At 45.8% G+C, this 26,379-nt stretch overlaps 1 protein-coding gene across 8 annotated transcripts in view; it reads right to left on the bottom strand.

Annotated features, from left to right (window-relative positions):
- Nucleotides 1–26,379, bottom strand: part of robo2 (roundabout, axon guidance receptor, homolog 2 (Drosophila)) — an 895,654-nt gene that overhangs the window by 529,030 nt on the left and 340,245 nt on the right. For all 8 annotated transcript variants that reach the window (XM_060833859.1, XM_060833864.1, XM_060833863.1 and 5 more), the window contains exon 2: nucleotides 25,382–25,708. In XM_060833859.1, coding sequence (XP_060689842.1) covers nucleotides 25,382–25,708 — 327 coding nt within the window. The remainder of the gene's footprint in view (nucleotides 1–25,381; nucleotides 25,709–26,379) is intronic.

Raw genomic sequence — 26,379 nt, 5'->3', positions numbered from 1 at the left:
AACTCAGCCATGACCCACACAGATCACTTTCTGAGCAAAGTGACGAGGGTTGACCCAGTCCAGGCAAGAACGGTGGAGCATCCAGGACACAGGTCGAGAGGGAGACGGTGAGAGTAAATAAACCTGGTGGGAACTTACAAAGTCTGTTCACAACTGAGGTTTTTGCAACCCTTGAAACAATTAGACAAGACTCCCACGATAAAAATGGTAACCTTAGTAAACTGTTAATAACATACCTAGACAAAATGTCTCCCTTGTGTGCACAGCAATTTGCTTGAAATTTAAACCGTACCGGCCTGAGAAACGGGCCAGAGGCTTTATATTCCTCTTATTGCTTTACCTTAGGGGTAAGTCATGGTGTGTGTGTGGGGGGGGGGGTGGGGGGGGGGGGGGGGGGGAGGGGTGGGGAGGGAGCTTCACTACGGAGGAGGCTGCCAGAACACAGTCTCTGCTCTCTTTTTTGTTTTAGTTTTATGTTAATATTTTTCATCATGAACTGAGTACCAAGGTGATATAATATCCCTCCCCTCGCTCCTTCTCACGAAAGGCATCCTACGATTTCATCAGTAAGAGGCGATGGTAAGAGGACACTGTTTCTGTGATTCAGTGAGTTGGTGAGAAAATGTTCCCAGGAAGTGGGCTGATTCTGGCCAGGAGAAAGTGAGGACTGCAGATGCTGGAGATCAGAGCTGAAAATGTGTTGCTGGAAAAGCTCAGCAGGTCAGGCAGCATCCAAGGAACAGGAAATTCGACGTTTCGGGCATGAGACCTTCTTCAGGAATGATTCTGGCCAGCAATATCCATCGCTGAGTTTACCCTGGACTTGAGGATATTTCAGAGAACAGCTGAACCCATCATGGTTTTTGGATGATATATACTGACACAGGCATCAACAACAAATGGCACAAAATCATGACACTGGGACACTTAGCACTCTCTCACAGCACACTGTCCAACAGTGCAGTACTGACCCTCTGACAGTACAGCGCTCCCTAAGCACGGACTCCTTTCAATGTGGCACTCCCTCAGTACTGATTCTCTGACAGCATGGCACTCACTCAGTACTGACTCTTTGACAGTGAGGCACTCGCTCAGTAAATGACCCTCTGACAGTGCAGCACTCCCTCAGCATGGACTCCTTTGAGTGTGGCACTCCTGCAGTAACTGGATTGTTGGTTCACATTAGACAGAGGATCTGAAATTTGTTGCTTCTTCAGAAACTATACCTTTTCTGTTGTAATTTGTAGTCACATGTCCCCTCCCAGCTCTGCACATCTCATTACATTGCGTGTGCACTCCTGTGTGTTTGTATGCTGTTTCCCTTTGGCCACCTCTCCAACCTACAACATATTTGATTATTTTCTAATTACCTGTAATAACACCATTTCTAGCAGGCAATCTCTGTGATCTGAAGTCTCAGAGCTGAGAAGGAATTTGTTAATATAAACAGGTCCGGACTGCAGGCAATGACAATAATGATAATAACGCTTTGGATGGAACATGGCCTAGGGCTACTGAACTCTGTGAGAGGAGAGCGAGAGATAGAGAATGAGTACAACAGAACAAAATTACTGGACTCTCATGGTCTCATTCCATGCCTGTCAAAAGTGGCTTCCCGAAACAATGCTACTGATTTGCTGCACCGTTGTATCGCCAAGTCATTGGCAAAAAGAAATGGCTTTAATATATTTTGTTGGGTCTCTGGGTCAGTCAGAGATTACTTTTATCTCCTGAGATAGGTTGAAAGCTGACATCATATGTTAAGCTTCCTATATATATATTTTACAAAATGACTATCCACAATCAGTTGCAACAGACCTGCAGGAGAAGGATTTACAATGGACACCTTGAACAATGTTAACAGGAGGATCACCCAAAAGGAACAGTTCATTTTAAGTTTGATGTGCTCTGTTCAGACTGCAAACTGCTGGGAGGCTGCAACAAAAGCTGATTGTAACAAATTCTAATTCCCACATTCGTCCACCAACCTCCCCCCTTCTTTGCTCCCACCCTCTCCATTACCAGTCTCTCCCCTCCACCAAATCCAACAATATCAGTTTCCCTACACACAAGAGGAAATTGTACAGCTAGACAGTAAGGGAACAGAGACACCACTCACATTACATCTTTACTGCATGCAGCTGTTAGGGACATTTCACCTTTGGTCGCTTTTTTTTTGATTTCAACAAACAGAACGCCAGTCAAGGTCAGTCCTTGCTATGCTAACAATTATCAGGAGTCGAGGCAAATTTCAGGCCGCTTACATTCTGCTCTTGAGATTTCTCTCTCTTTGTTTTACCACAGTGAGCTGGGCCTCAGAGTGGAAATCTTCAGATTTCACAACTGATGATACCCAGTGGACTTTGAGGTGAGGTTTTGTTAGTAGACCTGATCCATCTGCAAGACCAGCTAACACTTTACCTCTGTAATATCACCCAATATAAACAGTGTTTCTGTTGCATTAATAAAAGGAGCAATGCAAGTTCAAATTGTTGTTCTGTGACTTCTAATCCAGACCAGATTACTGCTACGTACTCCAGCCCACCTCCAAACTCTCATCTTCCAAACACTTGACCTCACGCAAAACTCTGCTGCCTCATTGCATAACTCACACCAGGTTCTATACAAACTTCACTTCCTGCACTCACTGACCGACACTGGCCCCAGGTCAAGCAATGGCTCAATTTTAACCCTTTCATTTTTGTTTTCCAATCCTGCCATTAACTCAAGCCTCTCTTCCCAATCTCCTCCCGTCCTCTGAGATAACTGCTTTCATCCAGTTTTTATCCCTTGGATATTCCCCACTCCCTTTATCCCAACACTGGCAGTCGCGCCTTCAATTATCTGTCACCCTGGGAATCTTACCTAAACCTCGCCATCACTCTCTCTCTTTCTCTCTCTCTCTCTCTTTAACATGCTCCAAAAAATGTTTCTAATCTCAACCAGATATATTGTCGTATCTTACTTGCTGAGCAAGGGAAGGTTTTGCTGTACTATTGCTGGATTATTAATCCAGACACCCAGGTCACATTCTGGGGATCCTGGGTTTGAGTCCTGTCATGTCAGATGGTGGAATTTGAATTCAACAAAAAAAAAATCTGGATTTAAGTATCTAATGATGACCATGAATTGATTGTTGGGGGAAAACCCATCTGGTTCATTAATGGCCGTCAAGGAAGAAATCTGCCATCCTTACCTGGTCTGGCCTACATGTGACTCCAGACCCACAGCAATGTGGTTGACTCTTAACTGCCCTCTGGGCAATAAATGCTGGCCAAACCAATGTTGCCCTCATCCAGTGAATAAGCAGAGAAAAAAGTATTACCTTGTGAGGCCAGCAATTTTTGCCCATCCTTAACTTACTCTTGAAATCAGGGATGGCCACATCTCTGTGTGTGCTTGCAGTCACATGCAGAGTAAACCAGGTAAGGGTGGCAGATTTCTCTCCCGAAAGGGTATCTGTGAATCTGATGGTGTTATACAATAGTCAACAGTAGCTCAATGGGCAGTATCACTGAGACCATCTTTCAATTTCAAATTTAATGAACTGAATTTCAAATTCTACCGGCTTCCATAGTGGGGATGTGAACTTAAGTGCCCAGATCATTAGCCTCATTCCTGATGAAGGACTCCTGCCCGAAACGTTGATTCTCCTGATCCTCGGATGCTGCCTGACCTGCTGTGCTTTTTCAGCATCACACTAATCTTGACTCCCCAGATCCTTACCCTGGGACTCCGCTCTAATTGCCCAGTGAAACCTCCCCGTCACAATCATCCCTTCCACCATATTGCTTGAAGGATAAATATCAACGTGGTAGCTCAGTGGTTAGCACTGCTGCCTCACAGCTCCAGGGACCCGGGTTCGATTCGCGCCTCGGGTGACTCTGCGTGGAGTTTACATGTTCTCTCTGTGTCAGTGTGGATTTCCTCCGGGTGCTCCAGTTTCCTCCCACAGTCTAAATACATGCAGGTTAGGTGAACTGGCCATGCTAAATTGCCCATAGTGCTCAGGGATGTGTAGGTTAGTGCATTAGTCAGGGGTAAATATAGCGTAGGGGAATGGGTCTGGGTAGGGTTGGTGTGGACTTATTAGCCCGAAGGGGCTGTTACCACACTGTAGGGATTCTATTCTATTCTAACCGACATCAGTGGAAAGAGTTCCCTTGGTCTAATTTCATCCGAAATCCTGCGCATCTGACAGCCCAGCTCTCCATCAGTACCACAGTAGGAAAGCCTGTGTACATTCTGTACTCAAGTCTCCACAGTGGAGCTTGAACACACAATCTTCTGGAGGCAGAAATCCAATCGGGTGGCTAATGGAGCTGGTATTCCCTGTGACAGATGTGAAAGATAGGAACATTTTCTTCCTCCTCAGCTGGTATCTGAAATGAGATGGCACGGAACCCAGTCTTACATTCCTCTCTGACACTTTCCACCAAACATCAGAAGGCCTGGCTGTTGAAAGAGTGGCTGGCCCAGGTCAGATCCAGGTGGTCATTGCCAAAGACATACTTTTACTCCAACAACATGACCTTATTCACTTCAGTCTAGCCGAGGTTATGTGCTAAAATTTAATGTTCCCATTAGTTGGACCTGTGTCACAAGTTCTGGTTCTAGATTAGATTAGATTACTTACAGTGTGGAAACAGGCCCTTCGGCCCAACAAGTCCACAACGACCCGCCGAAGCGCAACCCACCCATACCCCTACATTTGCCCCTTACCCTACTCTATGGGCAATTTAGCGTGGCCAATTCACCTGACCTGCACATCTTTTGGACTGTGGGAGGAAACTGGAGCATCCGGAGGAAACCCACACAGACACGGGGAGAACGTGCAAATACACACAGTCAGTCGCTTGAGGCGGGAATTGAACCCGGGTCTCTGGCGCTGTGAGGCAGCAGTGCTAACCACTGTGCCACCGTGCCACCCGATGGCACACATCCCCATTGTTTTCCAAGGGTACACTAAACCCCAGCTCCTGTCTGCCCCTTGTGGCAGAGCCAAATCAACCCTCAACCACTTTTCCACAGTAGATGATAAGCCCCATGTCCTGGGTCAATATTTACCCTTCAACCAGCATCACTTATGTGGAGGTGCCATTGTTGGACTGAAGTGGACAAAGTCAATTCGACTGGGAAAACACTACTATCATAGGGCAAGCCAGACAGAGAACAGCCAGGGAATTCCTAGAGGCATGGCATTCATCCACAAACTCCATCAACAAACACATTGACCTGGACCCAATATACCAACCACTACAGCGGACAGCTGAAACTGACACCCGGAAGCGGCAAGGACAGACCACTATAAATACCGGAAGAAACATCAAAGAAGTGCTTCGCAGGAGGCTCCAGAGCACTGATGATGTCGCCTAGCCAGGGGACGAAACGTTTGCAACAAAAACTTCCAGCTCGGTGAACAGAACCACAACAATGAGCACCCGAGCTACAAATCTTCGCACAAACCTTGGACAAAGTCAGAAATCACATGACACCAGGATCTAGTCCAACAGGTTTGTTTGAAATCTGAAGCTTTCTTAGAGATGCCCTTTCGTCAGGTGAAGTCTGATTAAGGAGCAGCGCTCCAAAAGCTTGTGATTTCAAATAAACCTGTTGGACGAGATCCTGGTGTCATGTGATTTCGGACAATATCACTCAGACAAAGGATGGACTGGTCACTTTACTCATCCATTTTCTTTCTGTGGGATCCTTCTGTGTACAACTCAGCTGGTGCATTTCCCACATTGCAACAGTGACAAAACTGCTTCAGCTGTGGATCGCTCGGGCTTGTGCTCAGGTCATAATGGCTCAATATCAGTGCAAATGTTTCCTCCTTCTGTACGGGTCTAACAAGGCCATAAGCAATCGACCATTCAGCCCAGCGAGCCTGTTCTGCTGTTCAATCGGATCATGGCTGAGCCCTGACATTCATCATCTCCAATTCCCTGCCCTTCCCCCCACCACCAATCCTTGATTCCCCGACTGATCAAGAATCGATCTCAGCCTTCAGTGTACACAAGGGCTTTGCCCCCACAGCTTTCTGAGGCAAGGAATTCTGAAGACTCATAACCCTCTAAGAGAAGAAATTCCTCCTCATCTCAGTCATAAACTGGTGCCCTTTTATTCTGAGACTATGCCCTTTGGTCCTAGACTCCCCCATGAGGGGAAACATCCTCTCAGCATTGATCCTATCAAGACCCTATCAAGAATCCTCTACATTTCAATGAGGTCACCTCTCATTCTTCTAAACTCCAGCGAGTAGAGTCCCAACCTGTTTAACTTTTGCTCATGAAGCAATTAGATTAGATTAGATTAGATTCCCTACAGTGTGGAAACAGGCCCTTCAGTCCAACCAGTCCTCTGAAGAGTAGCCCACCTAGACCCATTTCTCTCTGACTAATGCACTTAACACGATGGGCAATTTAGCATGGCCAATTCACCTGACCTGCACATCTTCGGACTGTGGGAGGAAACTGGAGTGCCCAGAGGAAACCCACGCAGACACAGGGAGAGTGTGCAAACTCCACACAGACAGTTGTCCAAGGCCGAACTTGGAACCCCGGTGCTGTGGGGCAGCAGTACTAGCCACTGAGCCACTGTGGGGATCATCCGAGTGAACCTTGTCTGAACTGCCTCCAACAAAATAATATCCTTTCTGAAATAATGGACCAAAACTGCTCACAGTACTCCAGATGTGGTCTCATCAGCACCTGGTACAGTTGCACTTCACTACAGTTGATACCCCAACCCCCTTGAAATAAATCCAACATTCCATTAAACCTTCCTGATTTCCTGTTGCAGCTGTGTGCTCACTTTTTGGGTTTCGTGAACTAGTCACCCCCCTACCCCCTCCAATCCCCTTCTGTTGTAGCTTTCTGCTGGTTTTCTCCATTTAAACAATACTCTGTTGTGTTGTTTAGAATAGATTAGATTACTTACAGTGTGGGAACAGGCCCTTCGGCCCAACAAGTCCACACCGACCCGCCGAAGCGCAACCCACCCATTCCTATACATTTAACCCTTCACCTAACACTACGGGCAATTTAGCCAATTCACCTAACCTGCACATTTTTGGATTGTGGGAGGAAACCGGAGCACCCGGAGGAAACCCACGCAGACACAGGGAGAATGTGCAGAGTCACCCTCCCAAAATAAAAACGTTCACGTTTTCTTCCATTTGCCATGTTTTTGTCCACTTATTTATGCTATCAATCTCTCTCTGTAAACTGTTTACATCCCTAACCTTTCCACCTATTTCTTTGTGATCGCAGAGGCTGACCCACACAAAGTGCCTGACTCTGATGTGTTTCCACAGTTCTCTTAGCAATGAGAACAACACTCACCAAGAAATAGCCTTCCTTGAAGTTTAGTACATGCTTTATCAGTAACTATGACAATTTGTGTTTTCTTTTCATGTTGCAAAAATGTCCCAATGTGTTTCACAGGAACGATACGGAGCCAGATAAAGTCACATCACAATAAAGCAAAGAACTGCAGACACTGGAGGTCTGAAACCAAAACACAGATTATGCCAGACCTTCTGAGTTTCTCCAGCACTTTCTGGTTTTGTGGAGACGTTAGGACAGTGAGCCCATGTCAGTTAAACAAGTATTAGGGCAGGTAACCAAACACTCAGGCAAGGAAGGGTAAACCGACCACCTTCAAAACAAAAATAGTGAGGGGTGGGGAGGGAAATGAGGTGTCAGGAGAGAATTCCTGGTTCTTTGTAGTGAGGTTGCTGAATTAGAGGGAGCTATGAAAGACAGGGCGAAGCCAGAGAATCTAGGATGTCCCGGAGGGATACGGGACTGAAGCAGATTACAGAGGCAAGGACAGATGAGGTCATGAGAGGACTGAAAAACAAGGCCGAGAATGTTAACATAGCAAAGTCCCAGTAAATGGCTGGTGAAGAGAATTCATTGACGGAGCCTGAGCTATGACTGAGTAACCCTGACAGGAGGCCCCACTGACTGCAGATGCTCCACGCGGGGAGTCATTATCAAGGTGGCCGAGCGTGTCATTGGCTGTTCTGAAAGGGCTTCCCAAACTTTCAGGAGATGGAGTGCTCTCGGATAAAAGGTCAGGGTTTAGATCTGAAATTCATTGGTAATTTTCTGTGCGTCTCTATGGCTGCGAGGCAGTGAACTGCAGAAACAGACTTTCAGGCCCTGCTGGCCAGATCATCAAGAGATGTGACATAGGGTAGAAATGTCACACTGCTGTTCGATTGTGACCATTGCCCATTACGTCCTGACAACTGCAGCGAGCTGGTCCTTGGCCATGTTCAGGTTTATCAGAAAACACTGGGGCTATCCCTCAGATCCATCAATATCTCAGACAGAGGAAGGCCCCTCATTGTTAAACGGCTGCCTGTCAATTGTGTCATAATGAACAATACTTTCTTGCCTCTCGTTCACTGGAGGGCATGGTTTCAAATTCGACTGCATTCAAAGAGGCTCCAACACAAGATCGAGGATGACATTCGAACTCCTGTCACTCATGGAGTGCTGCACTGTCGACGTGGTGTTTTACAGATCAGGCATTAAACTGAGACCCAGACTACCCTCAGTCATGACCAATACTGATCTCCTGACTAATACATTACAGTCGATTATTGTCAAAGTGAGGAGGCTGATTGTGGGATCCTGCTGTGCACCAACCCACCAGCGTGTTCCCTATAATAGTGACGGAAATTTTACAAATAATTTTCAGCTTATGGAGTGATTTGCAGTACCCCAAAGCTGTGAGTCACAGGATTACATCAGTACCAGAAGAAGCCATTTGGCCCATTAAGTCTGCACTGACTCTCCAAAAAGAGCAATTCACCTCAAGCCATTCTCCATCTATTCCATTCACTGCCATCCCTCCCCCCACCATTATGCACAATGGCCATTTACAGATAGCAGTCTAAAGTCCTTTTGGAGCGTCAATTGGAAAATCCCTTCACCACATTGTCAGGCAGTGCATTACAAACCCTAACTACTTGCTGCATGAGAAAGGTCTTCCTCATGAAACGTTTGCTCATGTTATCAATGATTTAAATTCGTCAAACTCTCATTCTTGAACAATTATGAGTTGGAACAATTTCTCCCATTTGCTTGATCCTGAGTCCTCAAGATTGAGAATACATCATTTCATTTGTTTACAAAGTGTGGGTGTCACTGGCTGGGCCGGCATTTATTGCCCATCCCTAGTTGCTCCTTGAGAAGGTGTTGGCCAGTCACATTGTTGAACCCCTGTAGTTCTTGTACTGTAGGGACACCCATAGAGCAGTTCGGGAGGGAGTTTCAGGATTGAGATTTGGCGGCAGTGAAGGAAGGCCGATAAATTTCCAAGGTTGGATTGGGGGATGATTCAAATGGGAAATTGGTGGCGGTATTCCATGTAACTGCTGTCCTGGCCATTCTGGGCGGTAGAGGTTTTGGATGGTGCTGTTGAAGGTAACTTGATGAGTTGCTGCAGTGCATCTAGCAGATGGTACACATTGCTGCAGGTGTGCTTGAGTAGTGAAAGGAGTGAACGTTCAAGATAATGGACGGGATTCCAATCAAATGGGCTGCTTTGTACTGGATGGTGCCAAGTTTCTAGAGTGTTGTTGGGGCTTAACTCATCCAGGCAAGTGGGGAGTATCCCATCACTCTCCTGACTTGTATCTTGTAGATGGTGGACAGGAGGTGAGTTATCTGCTACAGAATTCAAAGCCACTGGCCTGGATTTGCTGCCACACAGCAGAACGGCTGAGCTTTAGTTCAAGAATTTGGTCAAATGAGAGTCACAGTGCTCGGTTCACCACAGCTCGGGTTACTTCGCTCTAGCCATCTCCTTCTCCTTGCCTGATTAAACTATTCAACCAGTCTCTGACGAGTCTGTCTCTCTCGCACGGGAGAGGTAGAAATGCTCACCACTGCCGGAATATTCTGGCCTTCTTGGCCATTTTGTTTGAAAGGATCTGGGCCCTCATACTGTGGCACATCCCCATTATCATCATAGACAGGGACCTGGGGAGGTGGGTGGGGGGGGAGCGAAAGGAAAGCAAACTGCCTGCTCTGTGGGTAGGGGGTCCAGGATTTGATGGTGGACGGGGTGATGGAGAGGAGGGAACTCCTTTTTGCTGTGGACTGTCACAGAAATCACCCGACCAAGCCAAGCCTGGACCCAAAGTTCAGATAGTGGGACATCCAGCAGCACAGGGAGAAAGTCAATGATCTTCTGTGCTTTGTAAAAGGTAAGGACCAACATCCTCTCCCTGTTCCCTCAACTCACACGGCCACCAGTCTCTCTAGCTCAGCTACTGCAAACACCTCTCACCAAGGCTACATCGCTCATCGTTGCTTATGACCACTCAATGACACTCAATCCACTGCATCCCTCCTAACTCGCTGCTCTCTGCATTTCTCACCCACTCGTTACCACCTGTCCTCCTCCCAACTCACCACTGGCTGCTCTTCTGCCCACTTCCGTTGCACTCAATCCCTCCCTTTGGCTCACTGCAGGAAAGAATGGCCAACTCCTGAGACTGATATCTCCATAGCTACCTGTAATCCCCACAAAAACTATAGAACCGATCATAGCCCAGACTGCAAGGACACGGTCCCGGACTCTGGAATGGTTGGTGGGTAACCTCCTGGAGTGGAATGGGATGAGCATTTTGACTGTGACAGTGCCCCCTTTAGACAGTAGTTCCCTCCTCCCTTCACACCACAAAGGACTGCTCTTTTTAGCCATTCATTGCTTGAAGTACATTTGCAGTGCATTTGCATGTCTACCCCCAATTGACCACTCTGTGCTCTCCACCATCACAAGCTGCCCATCTTGTACGCCTGACAACAGTACAAGGGCTGGTACCCTCAAATGGCGAACTAAAATAGACCCCGTGTGCTCAGAGAGTCCGTGCTGAGGTCGGTGAGTGAGCTGAACAAGTAAATGTGAAATAGACAAAGGCTGTTCATCTCAGCCTCCAAGGAAGTGCAAAGGGAGTAAGTAATAAGAACAGTAAGGTGCATCTTGTTTGGACCCAGAGTGTTTATTGCAAAGCTGGTCAGGAATCAGACAGGAAGTCCCTGAGTCAGATGCCAGTAAGTGGAGTGAACATCAAGTGTGAGGGAGCCAATAAAACAGAAAAATAAGCCTACGAAACCACAGACTCAAAACATGTCCATTCTACAATTCTACAAAATGCAGAATCAATTGTCTTTTGTTTCGAAGGCCAGCTGTTTGGCCCTCTTAAACAGATATCTTGTCTCCGCCTCTGACGGAGAGCTCCCTAAACTTCTATATTCACACCTGCTTAATCCCGTTCTCACAGACACAGCCTGTGGGCCAACAAAGATAAATTAACCGAGCTCAAGAGTTTTGGGGGGGGAGGCGAGGGGAGTGGAGAACCGAGGGGGTGGAAGGGTCAAAGTGCCAGTGGATCTTATTAACCGCATCAGTCACCACCACGGTCACCTCTCGGGGTCACCTCGGCCCCAAAACGAGCTTGTGCAAAAGGAATCTCAAATAAATGGCAAGCTTTTACACCTCATCAGAGCTAAGAAGGTAAAAGAAAATTTTGCATCTAGCTGGCCTTTTCGATCATCCCAAAACACTTTATCAATCAAGGACCACTTTCAAATATTGACATGTCACAGCTAACACATGCACAGTAAGATCCCATAACCAGCGATGATGACTAGACCATCTGATTTTGAGAGATTTTGCTTCAGGGATAAGTATTAACCCAGAATACAGGGATGGACATCCACATGCATCTTAACCTACACAGACGGATATTCCAGAGTAATGCTGGGAGGTTTTGCTCACACTGGAAGGGATCATCAGACAAAGTGGATCTCTGAAAGAACCTGTCATTGCAACAAAATGACAATCGAAGAGTAGTATCCTCACTATCAAAAGAAGTTATCCTGAGGTTTTGGCTTCATTACTGATAAACCCCAACTGCTTAACTGTTTCCCGTCTCATCAAAACCAAACCGGTTTTAAATTGACTCTTTAAATTGCTTACGATTAAAGGGGAGATTAAATTCCAGGGCTGTGAGAAGGTGAGATCATTCACTTCTGAGAAGTTACTCACTCTTAGCTGCACACTGTGGTTTACAACAAGTCTTGTGTTGAAAGATTTACGGATTCTGGTTAAATATCTCACCACTCACTTGCAACTAGCCGATTAATGACCATTCGCAACTATCAGTTAGCAGCATTGCGAATGGGGTCTGGAAGTAAGCTTCACACAAGAACTGCACACACACACACACACACACACACACACAAAAACTGCCTCGATAGCCCATCACAACCAGCAGCGCTGAAACACAGAGACACAGGCCATAACAATCATCACTCCCTGCAATTTCATTGTTTGAATGCAGAGGGTTCAGGGAAAAGGGAAATGAAACCAGATGAAAAACATTCAAAGCCGCTGAAAGGGGAAAAGAAAAGGAGAAATTGTAAACTAGACAATGCAAGGAAAGCGGACTGCCTTTCAGCCCCTCAAGCCTGTTCTGCCATTCAATGAGAGCATTCCATCTACTCGCTTGGGTTCCGGAACCTTCAATTCATCCTGGTCAACAAAGGTCATCCAATCTCAACTTTGACATTTTCAGCTGACACCCAGCTCTAACATTGTGTCGTGGGAGCCGTTGGGAGAGGATGAAATGAGAGGGATAGAGAAAATACAGGGGCGTTCCAGATTTCCACACCTCTTTCTGCTTCCTGGCAATAGCGGCCCAGGTTTTAATTGCAAGGCTACACCTTCCTAGGTGCGGGCTTAATGTACAAGTCAGCTTCTTTAATCACTTCAATTAGATTGTCCTTTAATTTCTTTCTATCGAGGGAATACAACTCTGGGCAGTGCAATCTGTGCTGAGCACTGAACCCTCTCAGCACACTGACATCATTCCGGTTCTGCTTCTCCTCCAAGGCCAGTGTACCCTTCTTGGGAATTCGACGTTTCGAGCATAAGCCCTTCATCAGGAATTGAACATGGAGAAGGGATTGGTAAATTCCAGTTGATGGATACAGTCAGGATGGGTAGGTCTAGATATGACTATATCAAACACAATTCTTGACAATGTTTGCACAAACTCATATTCAATCACTGCTGAAAGGTTTCACTGAAACCTCGTGACCAGATATGAAAAGAAATTTGCAAGGCTAATAGAATGTTGGTCTTACTTTGAAAGGGCTGGGAATTCTAACATAGCTCACCAAAGCTCCAGTTAGGGATTGCATCCCAAGAAGGGTAAAAAATGAGGTCTGCAGATGCTGGAGATCACAGCTGCAAATGTGTTGCTGGTCAAAGCACAGCAGGCCAGGCAGCATCTCAGGAATAGAGAATTCGACGTTTCTTTATTCCTGATGAAGGGCTTATGCTCGAAACGTCGAATTCTCTATTCCTGAGATGCTGCCTAACCTGCTGTGCTTTGACCAGCAACACATTTGCAGCTGTGATCTCCAGCATCTGCAGACCTCATTTTTTACCCTTCTTGGGATGCAATCCCTAACTGGAGCTTTGGTGAGCTATTCACTGCTGCCTCACAGCGCCAGGGACCTGGGTTCAATTCCCGCCTCAGGCGACTGACTGTGTGGAGTTTGCACATTCTCCCCGTGTCTGCGTGGGTTTCCTCCGGGTGCTCCGGTTTCCTCCCACAGTCCAAAGATGTGCGGGTCAGGTGAATTGGCCATGCTAAATTCCCCGTAGTGTTAGGTAAGGGGTATGGGTGGGTTGCGCTTCGGCGGGTCGGTGTGGACTTGTTGGGCCGAAGGGCCTGTTTCCACACTGTAAGTCTAATCTATGTTAGAATTCCCAGCCCTTTCAAAGTAAGACCAACATTCTATTAGCCTTGCAAATTTCTTTTCATATCTGGTCACGAGGTTTCAGTGAACCCTTTCAGCAGTGATTGAATATGAGTTTGTGCAAACATTGTCAAGAATTGTGTTTGATATAGTCATACAAATGATATCTGTTCTGAAAAACAGCCTTAGGTCCTACTTTGACTGATGTTCCCCGTATTTGACAAATTTCACTGTTTCATATTTCTTTGAGAATGCAGAAATATTCACAGATATTCCCTGAGCAATCAGTGCCTGTTAACGTAGTAATGATGGTAACTGACTTCCTCTCGACCAGTGTTGTCCAATATGTTCACTGTTAGCCACATGTGGCTAATTGGGAATCCAGATGTGGCTAATTGCAATCCTGATTAGTAAATAATAGATGAGACTGCTATTGGCTGTGTGATTTCAATACTCATTTTTGCAGTGTATATGAACTTTAACCTTTTTTTGTCCAGTTGCTGAAGAATAGATTGTGAATATTGTGAAGGACTTACTCCCTTACATACCAGCCATGGAAAAATTCTTTAATTCGGTTTACACAAAGCATGTACCTGCACTGTGGCTGACCCATTTCTTGCCATAGTCCATGCATGTGACTGAAACAAAATCCTGTATTCGTCCATTTCTACTGGACAATTACAATCCAGAAAGCAGAAGTAAGATAAGGAATATCTATAGCCCGAAATCTACTTTGATTCCCCTTTCAATTCAAACCTTGATTAAGTGTTGCATACTCAAGAAACTGCAGAATTTTGGAAAGGACCTTCTCCCTATATTCCTCATTCGGATTTTCCCATCCTGTCTCCATAATCCATCAATGCAGATTTACCAATCCCATCTCCATACCCCTCAATCTGAACCTACCTATCCTGTCTCCATGTTCATTCATATGGATTTACCAATCCCATCTCCACATCCCTCAATCTAGACCTACCCATCCTGACTGTATCCATCAACTGGAATTTACCAATCCCTTCTCCATGTTCAATTTTCTTTTCACCCTATGGTCTGTATGTTCATGCTTACTATTTGCTCACGAGGAAAGCTTTTCACTGTACTTAGGTACATGTAACAATAAATCAAATCAAACCAATGAAACCGAACCTACTGATCCTATCTCCATACTCCTCTATCCCAGTCTAGTCACTCTGTCTCTTAACCTCTCAGTCCCAATCCACTCACCCCATCTCCCCCAATCCAGATTTACATGCCCTGTCACCATATCCATCAGCCCACCTTATCTCCTATTTGTCAAACTTAATCGACCTATCTCCTCCCCAAATCCCTCAATCCAACTACCCAATTTCCCCTTATCTCCCTTAATCCCAGTAACCCACCTCCTTCCCGATCCCTCAATTCCAGGGCTCCTTCTTTCTCAATATTCTCCCCTGGTACACTGGCGACTAAGGCTGGGAAAATGTAGGGAAGCAACGAGACCTGTTTTCAGGAAAATGGGATGAGCTGTTGAAAATCAGATACCCTCAGGTGTTCCAATGTCTCAGGTTGGCCAATTGCTACAACCTGAATCACTCTTTCACACAACATTACGTCTTGGCAGACAATTTCTGTGGCAGGAGAGCAATAGTAGTTTTAGTTCAGTTCTTCAGAAATCCAGTTCTGAAGAGCCATACTAGACTTGAAACATTAACTGGATTTCTCTCTCCACAGATGCTGCCAGACCTGCTGAGTTCTTCCAGCATTATCTGTCTTTGTTTCATCTGTATCTGCAGTTTTTCGCTTTTAGTATCCTGGGGGGAATAGATTGAAAGTGAAAGAGAATAAAAAGGGATTGTTTCTTTAGATGATAAGAGCAAACGTAGGCTATTCAGCCCATTGAGTCTGCTCCATTAATGAGATTGTGACTGATCGGATAGCCTTCAACACCACTTTCCTGCCTTTTCCCAATAACCCTCACTTCCCTTCCTGATCAAAAATCTGTCTATCTCAGTCTTGACTATATCAGTCTGTACATCCCTCTGTGGTGAGGAGTTCCACAGATTCAGTACCTCTGAGAGAGGAAATTTCTCTTGATCTCTGTCTTAAACGTGTAACCCCTCATTCTGAGCTGATGTTCTCTAGTCCGAAACTCTCTCACAAGGGAAAAAAAACCTTTCGGCACATACCCTGTCAAGTTTCCTGAGAAAATTGGATGCCTCAATAAGATCACTTCTCATTATTTTAAATTCTAACCTTCTCAACATTTCCGTATTACACAGTCCCTCATACCTGTGAGTAGCCTTGTGTACCTGGCCTGGACTGCATCTAAAGCCAATATACCACTTCTTCAATGAAGGGACCAAATCTATTCACTGTACCCCAGGTGTGGTCTGACTCGGGTCATGTATAGTTGCAGGAAGATTATCTTATCTTTATCCTCCCTTCCCTTTAAGATGAAAGCCAATGTTCCATTTGCCTTCCCTATTACCTATTGTACTTGGATTTGAAGCAACATTCGGGGAAGGGGGCATAATCTACCCCGGAAATAATGGGAGGTGTGGACCTTTTCTCACTGAGACGGGGCTAGAAGGGACGAGGTAAAGCATGTCCCTCAAGGGTGAAGAATTCTGTCTGCTCCCTGGCCCAAAGTCAAGATGGATTTTCCTCAGTTGGTTTCTTCAGTCAAACAAATAAGCAACAGAGTTTGTATATCGTCAATGGAGGAACGAGCAGTTAATTCCCAGCCTGTCTCTCTTTTATTTTCAAATGTTTACTTTGCTTTAGAAGAGAAGGAAAGTTGATAGGTTTGTTAGCTGCCCTTTGACCCTTGACCTCCCACCCTTCCCCGACTCCTAACCACTGGAGCATTCAACACCTCATTCGATCCCTCTGCTGGTGCAGCACATACAAGGGATTATCTGGTAACCACACCAATATTCTGAGCCATTTCACTGAAGCCTGTATTCTTGCAACTGCCCGTGACCTCCGCTCACCCTCACACCTCGATTCACCCTGTGTTCCCCAGCCACGGCAAATACATCCCTCCTCAACCCCCCACACCACCACCCCCCATCCCCATCCCCAACCACCTCCCCAAGACCCTGAACCCTCCTGCTGCTAATAACATGTTGATAGATCAATCTGGTGCCCACGTTTATAACACCCAGGGCTATGGCAGGGCCCTCCGGGGGGATATAGATGACTCAGGCAGGATCAGAAACAGGCTGAGACTTTGCGCGGAGTAAGGTGTTGGTGTCACAACTGTAAGGCCACGCCACACCACCCTGCCTCAGGAACACAATGCACCCCCTTCCAAACAACCCCCTCCCTCCCAACCCCCTCCTCCACTAACTGTGAATACAATCTGTGCTGATTCCCAGTGGTGGTCTATCCACTTAACTCACTCGGTTGAAGTCAATCCTCCAGTGAGGATTGTACTTTCACGAGAAGAGGGTGGGCTGCAAAATAAACTCAATATATTGATCTGTCAGCCTAGAATATTCTTCACAAACACTGCTTCTGTTAAAGAGAGCCACGCTGCTTTGAAATGTTCGGAAAACTTTCACAATCAACTTATTCAACTCATGTTGTTCAGCTGAGGGGTATAATTGCCCTCAGTGACCCTTGTTTTCCAGATTTAAAAATAATCCATCAAGGTTCCTGCTCTCAATTACTGTCCAGTGCTGACTGTAGGTTGAACAGTCCATCAGCCTCACCAACACATTCCACCACGACCTTAAGTTCACTTGGATCATCTTGGACACCTCTCTCCCCTTCCTGGACCTCTCTATCTCCATCAACAGTGACTGACTCAACACACACATCTTCTGCAAACCCACAGGCTCCCACAGCTACCTGGACTACACCCCTTCCCACCCCGCCTCCTGCAAAAATGCTATCCCTTATTCCTAATTCCTCCACCTCTGCCACATCTGCTCCCAGGAGGACCAGTTCCACCACAGAACACACGAGATGGCCTCCAACTTTTTAGAAGATTTCCCCTCACATGTGGTTAACAATGCCCTCCAGCACATCTCATCCATTTCCAGAACCTCTGCCCTCAAACCTCATCCCTCCAACCACAACAAGGACAGAACCACCTGGTCCTCACCTTCCATCCCACCAACCTCCATATACATCACATCATCCTCCGCCATTTCCGTCACCTACAAACAGACCCCACCAACAGAGAGACATTTCCCTTCCCACTCCTACCCACTTTCCTTAAAGACCATTCTCTCCACGACTCCCTTGTCAAGTCCACGCCACCACTAGCCCACCCTCCCCTCCCAGCACCTTCCCCTGCCACCGCAGGAATTGAAAATCATGCCCACACCTCCCCCCTCACCTCCATCCAAGGCCCCGAAGGAGCCTTCCACATCCATCAAAGTTTCACCTGCACTTCCAACAATGTCATTTACTGTATCCATTGCTCCCGATGCGGTCTCCTCTACATTGGGGAGACAGTACGCCTACTCGCAGAGCGCTCAGGGAACATCTCTGGGACACCCGCACCAACCAACCCCACCACCCCGTGGCTGAACACTTCAACTCCCCCTCCCACTCTGCTGAGGACGTGCAGGTCCTGAGCCTCCTCCATTGCCATACTCTTACCACCCGACGCCTTGAGGAAGAACACCTCATCTTCCGCCTCGGGATCCTCCAACTCCATGGCATCAATGTGGATTTTACCAGTTTCCTCAGTTCCCCTCCCCCCCCTTATCCCAGATCCAACCTTCCAACTCGGCACTACCCTCATGACCTGTCCTACCTGTCCATCTTCCTTCCACCAATCCGCTCCACCCCCCCCCGACCTATCACCTTCATGCCCACGTTCACCAATCTATCGCACTCTCAGCTCCCTTCCCCCCAGCCCCACTCCCTCCCATTTATCTCTCAGCCCCCTTCACCCACAAGCCTCATTCCTGATGAAGGGCTTTTGCCCAAAACGTTGATTCTCCTGCTCCTCGGGTGCTGCCTGACCTGCTGTGCTTTTCCAGCACCACCCTTCGACTCTATCCCCCACAACCCATGATCCCCTTGTCAATTGAAAATCTGTCTCACTCAGTCTTGTGTGTATTCAATGGGCCAACCTTCACTGTTTACTGAGGAGGACAGTTCCCAAACTAAGGACCCTCTGGAAGAAATCTCTTATTTCCATTGTTAAATGGGAGACCATTTATTTTTAAACATTGCCCCAATTCCAAGTTGCCCCAAAGCTGAGACATACTCTCAGTGTATATCCTGTCTAGCCCAGGCTGAATATTTCAATAAGATCACCTCTTACTTGTCTGAATTCCAATGAGCATACGACTAATCTGCTCAACCTTTGCTCATAGGGCAAACCCATGTTTCCAGGAATCGGCCTGGTGAACCTTCTTTGAATGGCCTCCAACACCAGTAGTCCCCTCCCTAAATATGGTGAACAAAACTGGTCACAGTCCTCCAGGTGCAGTCTCACCAATGCCCTGTACAGTCATAATGTGGAGGTGTCAGTGTTGGACTGGGGTGGGACAAAACTAAAAATCACATGATACCAGGTTACAGTCCAACAGGTTTATTTGAAATCACAAGCTTTCAGAGCACTGCTCCTTTGTCAGGTAACTAATGGGGCAGGACTATAGGACACAGAATTTATGATAAAAGATCTTCAAATAAACCTGTTAGACTGTGACTTGGTGTCATGTGATTTCTAACTCTGTATAGTCAAAGCAAAGCTTCCTGACTTTTATATTCCATCTCTCTGCAGCCAAGAGCAACATTCCAGTTGCCTTCCTAATCACTTGCTGTACCTGCAGGCTGGCTTTTGAATATTGTAGAAGGATACCAGATGCCTCCATACTCCATCATTCTGCAGTCCCTCTCTCTCACTCTCTCTCCACTTAAATAATACTCCACTTCTCTCTTCTTCCTGACAAGATGGACAACCTCATAATTGCCCGAGTTAACCTCGATTTGCCCATTCACATCATGCTCTCTCAGGTGAGCTTGAAATAACACACGGTCACTGTCACAGAAAAACGAGGCAGTTTTCCCTAGAGTTCTGGGCTGATGTTTATCACTGAACACAGTTCACCTTATCACACTGTTATTTTTCTGGGATCTTGCTGTGCTCACATTGGTTGTCGCATATCCGACATTAGAATGGTGACTATGCTTGCGAGGGCTCCTTGTTGATTGTAACGCAGGCTGGAAAGTCCTGAGGTTGTGAAAGGCATTGATTTACTATAACAAGTCTCTCCCGCTAAAATCATCCCTTCTCATCCACTCTCCCCGTCACCTCCCCCCACATTAAAAACAATTCACTACGGCCAGGGCAAAACTATATGCCAAGGGAAACATCATTGAGATAGACATCAAAACATCAGTCCATCCAATGAGCAAATGCAACCAGACAAGATTTCCTAACTCAGGATGGGAAACCTGATCTGCAGAAATTATACACTGAGTTGATGGGTTCAAACCCCAGGGATATATATGTTGACCTGTGTGCTTTCCCCAGCTACGCTGAGTGACTCGCTGTTTTAACAGCATTCTCTGGTTTTGTTTAAAATGGACAAAGTTAGAAGGGAGGTCACTCAGAGGGTAACAGATCTGTGGCCTAGGTTAGCAGAGAAACAACATTAAAACAGACTGTGGAAAAGTGATCAAGGGACTATTAGATGTGTTTCTGGAGACACGAGAGAGGGATATGGGGGAAAGGTGAGACAGAGGTAGGTTAAGTGAGTGTGCAGAAAAATTGGCAGCTGGAAGTTAATGAGGGAAAATGTGTGAACTTGTCCATTTTGACAGCAGGAATCGAAAAGCAGAATATTATTTAGATGGGAGAGTTTACAGATCTCAGTGCGAACAGACGGATCTAGTTATCCTGGTCCATGAATCATAAAAGATTAGGACAGTATGCAGATATAGCAAGTGATGAGGAAGACAAATGGAATGTTGTAGTTTATTGCAAGGATAATGGAATATCAAAGTAGAGAAGCTTTACTCCAGCTGGACAGAGCTTTGGTAAGTCCACTTCTGGAGGACTGTACACATTTTGGGTCTCCTATAGGACTGATGTTGTGAAACTTGAAAGGGTTCAGAAAAGATTTACAAGAATGTTGCCCAGGGTTGGAGGGTTTGAGCTACAGGGAGAGGCTGAATAGGCTGGGGCTGCTTTCCCTGGAACGCCAGAGGCTGAGGGGTGACCTTGTAGAGGTTTATAAAATCATGAGGGGCACAGATACGGTAAATAGACATGGTCTTTTCCCATGCTAGGGGAGTCCAGAACTAGAGGGCATAGGTTCAGGGTGGGACGGGAAAGATTTAACAGGGACCTAAGGAGCAACGTTTTCACACAGAGGGTGGTGACTTTTTGGAATGAGCTGCCAGAGGAAGTGGTGGAGGCTGATACAATTACAGCATTTAAAATGCATCTGGATGGGTGTATGAATAGGAAGAGTTTAGAAGGATAAGGGACAAGTGCTGGCAAATGAGACTGGATTAGGTTAGGATATCTGGTCATCATGGGCGAGTTGGCCCGAAGGGTCTGTTTCCATGCTGTACATCTCTATGACCATGACTCTATTTGAGAAAAAAAATGTGAATAGATTAGAAGCAGTTCAGGGAAAGTCCACTTCACTCATTCCTTCCTTGGACGAAGGGTCAATCCTATGAGGAACTATAGGACATGTCAAAGTTTAGAAAAATGAAAAGTCATCTTATTGAAAGATATAAGACCTTGAGGGAACTGGATTGGCTGGATACCAGGAGGATGTTTCTTCTTGCAGGACAGATTGACCGAGGGGACATGGTTTAAGAATAAGCATTGTCGCTTTAAAGATAGGGATGGGGATGAGGAGTCTGTTTTCTCTCTCAGAGGGTAGTCACATGAAATTCCCTTCACCAGAAAGTAGGCTACTTCAATGAATTTGTCTGAAACAGTTTCAGATGGATTTTTGACCGATAACAAAATCAAGGATTATGGGAACTGACATGAAAGAGGGATTGAACCACAATCAGGTCAGCCATGATCTTATTGAATGTCAGAGCTGGCAACATGCACAGAATAACCTAAATCTGTTATTCCTATTTGGGTTTGGTGGGATTGAGGGATATGGGGTAAACATGTCTCGGTGGGATTGAGGGATATGGGGAGAAGTTGGGGAAGTGGGATTAAGGGATATAGGGAGAAGGTGGTATTGAGGAATATGGGGTGAAAATGGTTAGGTGGGACTGAGGGATATGGAGAGAAGATGGGGAGGTGGGATTGAGGGATTGTGGGAAATGGGGTGAACATGGTTAGGTAAGGTTGAGGGATATGGTGAGAAAGTGAGATTGAGGGATATGGGGAAAAGGTAAGAATCTGGGATTGAGGAATATGGAGAGAAGATGGGGAGGTGGCATTGAGGGATATAGGGAGAAGATGGGAGTGAGGGGTTGAGGAATATGGGGTGAAAATGGTGAGAGGAAGTGAGATTGAGGGGTATGGGGAAAACTCGCTAATATGGGGAAGAGGTAAGAATCTGGGATTGAGGGATATAGAGAGAAAGTATGTGACCGATGGTGATCTCAGTAAAAATGAAGGGTGCAACCAACTGTCTTCTCTTAAAAGATTTAGTGACTCTGAACAAGAATTATTTTGGAATATTTTTCATTGTTTTGTGATTATTGTACAGTGGAGTCAATTCCACATGAGTTACACACCTCAGGTCGGATTAAGGTTAGGGTTATGTTAATGATGAATTCATTGTTATTTTTGATTTAACTCACTGGAGCTACATAGCAGCTGCCTCTGAAGAGCTTTAAATCTCTTGCAAGCATCTCAACGTTCATCACCTGGAACGCAGCAAAGCTTGCTGTCTGTTGAGAAATTGGTGTTCATTGTCAGCACAGCAAGATCCCAGGGCCAGCACTGAGAGGGAAAGAGCTTTTCAGAAACGTTTGATGAGAGAGGAACGCTGGTCCACACACCTGGGACAGAGTTACCTAGTAATTGAATTGAACTCTAGCGATCTTTCCAACCAACCCTCATTGCAAGTGCTTTGCACTCCCTGGCCTCCTGAGAACACCAGGGAACATGGAAATTTGTGTGCAGAATCCCTCCTCCAATCCAAATATGATAACTACTAAATCATCTGTGGCTGTGGAAATAGTAATAACACCAATAAATTCACCAGTGTCATGTTAGGGCCATGTGACTTCACATTCTCTGAGGTTTCACTTGTCCCTCTGACCTCCTCGCTCCATTTACAGAACTGAAGTCCATGCTTATTATTTCTGCAACATTCCCCCTTTTCAGTCTTGTGTTCACGCCTGACCACCAGCTGCTGCATCCTCAGATCAAACCCAACAATTGGTCCTCCTGAAACTTTACATTCATTGAAAACCACGGTAGAAAGTGTTAATGGAAATGAGTTTGGGTATCAGGCACATGGGAACCCTGAAGAAGGCGAGCTGGGGGATCCGAAGCCAAGCAGCAATGCAGAGGAAAGCCATTGGAAGATGTGATTTTATTGACCTGCCATTTGAGCTGAGAAACAGAGCGTAAATATTAATTTGAGAGCAAGGACAGAGCAAAAGTCACTTCCTCAGTAAAAAGGAGGAGGCCCTGTAAATGCCGACTCACTTGGAGCTTACTGGTCTGCTCAAGACCACAAGAAATGATAGTCCATCACACAAACCAATCTTCCATCCACTGACTCCATCCAAATTTCCTACTGCCTCGGGAAAACAACCAAAATAAGCAAAGACCCGTCCCACCCCAGTTATACACTCTACCACCCTATTTCATTGGGCAGAAGCGACATAAGTTTGAAAACACGTACCAACAGATTCAAGAACGGCTTCTTCCCCGCTGCCAGTGACCATAATTCTATTAGTTTTAAAATAGTGATGGAAGAGGACAGACCAGATCTAACATCTCAAGTTCTAAATTGGGGGAAGGCTAATTTTGACGGTATTAGGCAAGAACTTTCAGACTGATTGGGTGCAGATGTTCGCAGGTAAAGGATAGCTGGAAATGGGAAGCCTTCAGAAATGAGATAACGATAGTCCAGAGACAGTATATTCCTATTACGGTGAAAGGAAAGGCTGGTAGGTATAGGGAATGTTGGATGACTAAAGAAATTGAGGGTTTGGTTAAGAAAAAGAAGGAAGCAAATGTCAGATATAGGCCGGAGAGATCGAGTGAATCCTTAGAAGAATATAAAGGCAGTAGGAATATACTTAAGAGGGAAATCAGGAGGGCAAAAAGGGGACATGAGATAGCTTTGGCAAATAGAATGAAGGAGAATCCAAAGGGTTTTTACAAGTACATTAAGGACAAAAGGGTAATTAGGGAGAGAATAGGGCCCCTCACAGATCAGCAAGGCAGCCTTTGAGTGGAGCCGCAGGAGATGAGGGACATACCAAATGAGTATTTTACATCAGTGTTTACTGTGGAGAAGGACATGGAGGATATAGAATGTAAGGAAATAGATGGTGACATCTCGAAAAATATCCATATTACAGAGGAGGAAGTGCTGCATGCCTTGAAATGCACAAAGGTGGATAAATCCCCAGGACATGATCAGGTGTATCCTAGAACTCTGTGGGAAGCTAGCGAAGTGATTGCTGGGCCCCTTGCTGCGATACTTGTATCATCGATCATCACAGGTGAGGTGCCGGAAGACTGGAGGTTGGCTAACATGGTACCATTACTTAAGAAAGGTGGTAAGGACAAGCCAGGGAACAAAGAACTATAAATACAGACACCTCCTGTAAATGCAGTATCACTGAGATCCCTGTAAATACAGACACACACCCTTTAAATCCAGCATCACTGGGAGATCCCTGTAAATGCAGACACACTCCCTGTAAATACAGCATCACTGAAAAATTCCTAAGTACAGATACACTCCCTGTAAATACAGCATTACTGAGTGATTCCTGTAAATACAGATACACCCCCTGTAAATACAACATCACTGAGAGATTCCTGTAAATACAGATACACTCCCTGTAAATACAGCAACATTTAGAGATTCTTGTAAACACAGATACACTCCATTATTACAGAATCACTCAGTGATTCCTGTGAACACAGACACACGCTTGGTGTAAATACAGTCACATTCCCCATAAAAACATCATATTCGTTGTAAATTTGAAGACAGTTACAGAGACTGTATAAAAAGTCCCACTCTCTATCAAAAACAGTCACCCTCAGAGAGATCCATCAAATACAGTCACACTCCCTGAGTAGCCTGGAAATATTGACTCACACAGAGGGACACCACAATATCGACACTCTCCCGAGAATATATTCTCCAAGACATTCAGGGGAGAATATAAATGCACAGTAAACCCAGTGGAAAAAGACTTCCATCCCATTAACCAAAAGGATCCAGAAGCCATCATCAACCACAAAATCCTCAATCCCCATCACCGTCTTAGACTTCATGAAGCTGTGACCCATTGATAAGCCAACAATGCTTTAGCCAAACACACTTGACTCCCTTTGAGGCAACCTGATTGGCGATAACAACAGAATAGAATGTCCATTGAGAATCCCAATGAAGGAAAATAAGGAGCAGCACCATCTGCCAACAGCACAGCAAAAGAAGGTTCAAAGGGAATGTACTCACAGGCCACCTCCAGCGAGGCGTTGTGACTGACGGCCTCCCCCAGGTAGTTCCTGGCCACACAGACGTAGCTGCCCTCATCGGGTTTGCTCCTCCGGCCGTGGACAATACGCAGGAAGAACAAGGAGCCGCTGGGCAGCAGCATACGGTGAGAGCGAGGATCATCCTTGTCCGTCTCCACCCGCTCCCCGTCCTTGTACCACTCGATGGTGGGGCTGGGTCTGCCCTCAGCCTTACAGTTCAGAGTGGCAGGCTCTCCCTTGGACACGATCAGATCGGACGGATGTTCCACAATCCGGGGTGGGGAATCTTCCTGCCGAAGGCGTGATCCTGGAAGACAAAGGGAGGGAATTTAATTACCCAATACAGGCCTTCCTTTTATTCTGAAATTCCGTACATTCATTTAACACCTTGGTTTGTTCTCAATATGTATAGTTTTTCCACATACTGTAAAAATGTCTTTGAAGGAATTGAAAAGGGTACATCAAAGACTGACCAGAATTATACCAGAACTAAATGGTTACACTCTTATCAGAGGCAATCAAACAGGCAATGTTTCTTTTCTCTAAATTCAAAAAAAGGCTGGAGGGCGACCTGGTAAAGGAATATAAGATTGAATGGATTCAGATGCAGAGATGTTTTAACTTGTGGGTGAGACCAGACCAGGTGCAATCAATATAAGCCAGTCACTGGTTCAAATCCCACCTACTCCAGAGGTATTTAACAACATCTCTGGATAGGTTGATTAAAACAACTGAAATGGTAAAAATAAAAGCCATCATACTCTCTCATTCGAGAGACAGACAGATACACAACTGGTGGTGCAATGGGAGGAGAGAGCAGGTTCATCGCTATAACGTCAATAGTGCGGGTATTGAACATTTACATTACAAACCAGTCATCCGGACAACTGAGCCAACTAACACCCTCAAAACATTGATAAATCCAACAGGCATGGGCTCTTGTTGTGCAGCGATAGTGTTCCTACCTTTGAGACAGGA

Source organism: Hemiscyllium ocellatum, chromosome 12 (assembly GCF_020745735.1).
Source record: "Hemiscyllium ocellatum isolate sHemOce1 chromosome 12, sHemOce1.pat.X.cur, whole genome shotgun sequence".
Lineage (NCBI taxonomy): Eukaryota > Metazoa > Chordata > Chondrichthyes > Orectolobiformes > Hemiscylliidae > Hemiscyllium > Hemiscyllium ocellatum.
This window is presented reverse-complemented; position numbering and strand designations above follow the sequence as displayed.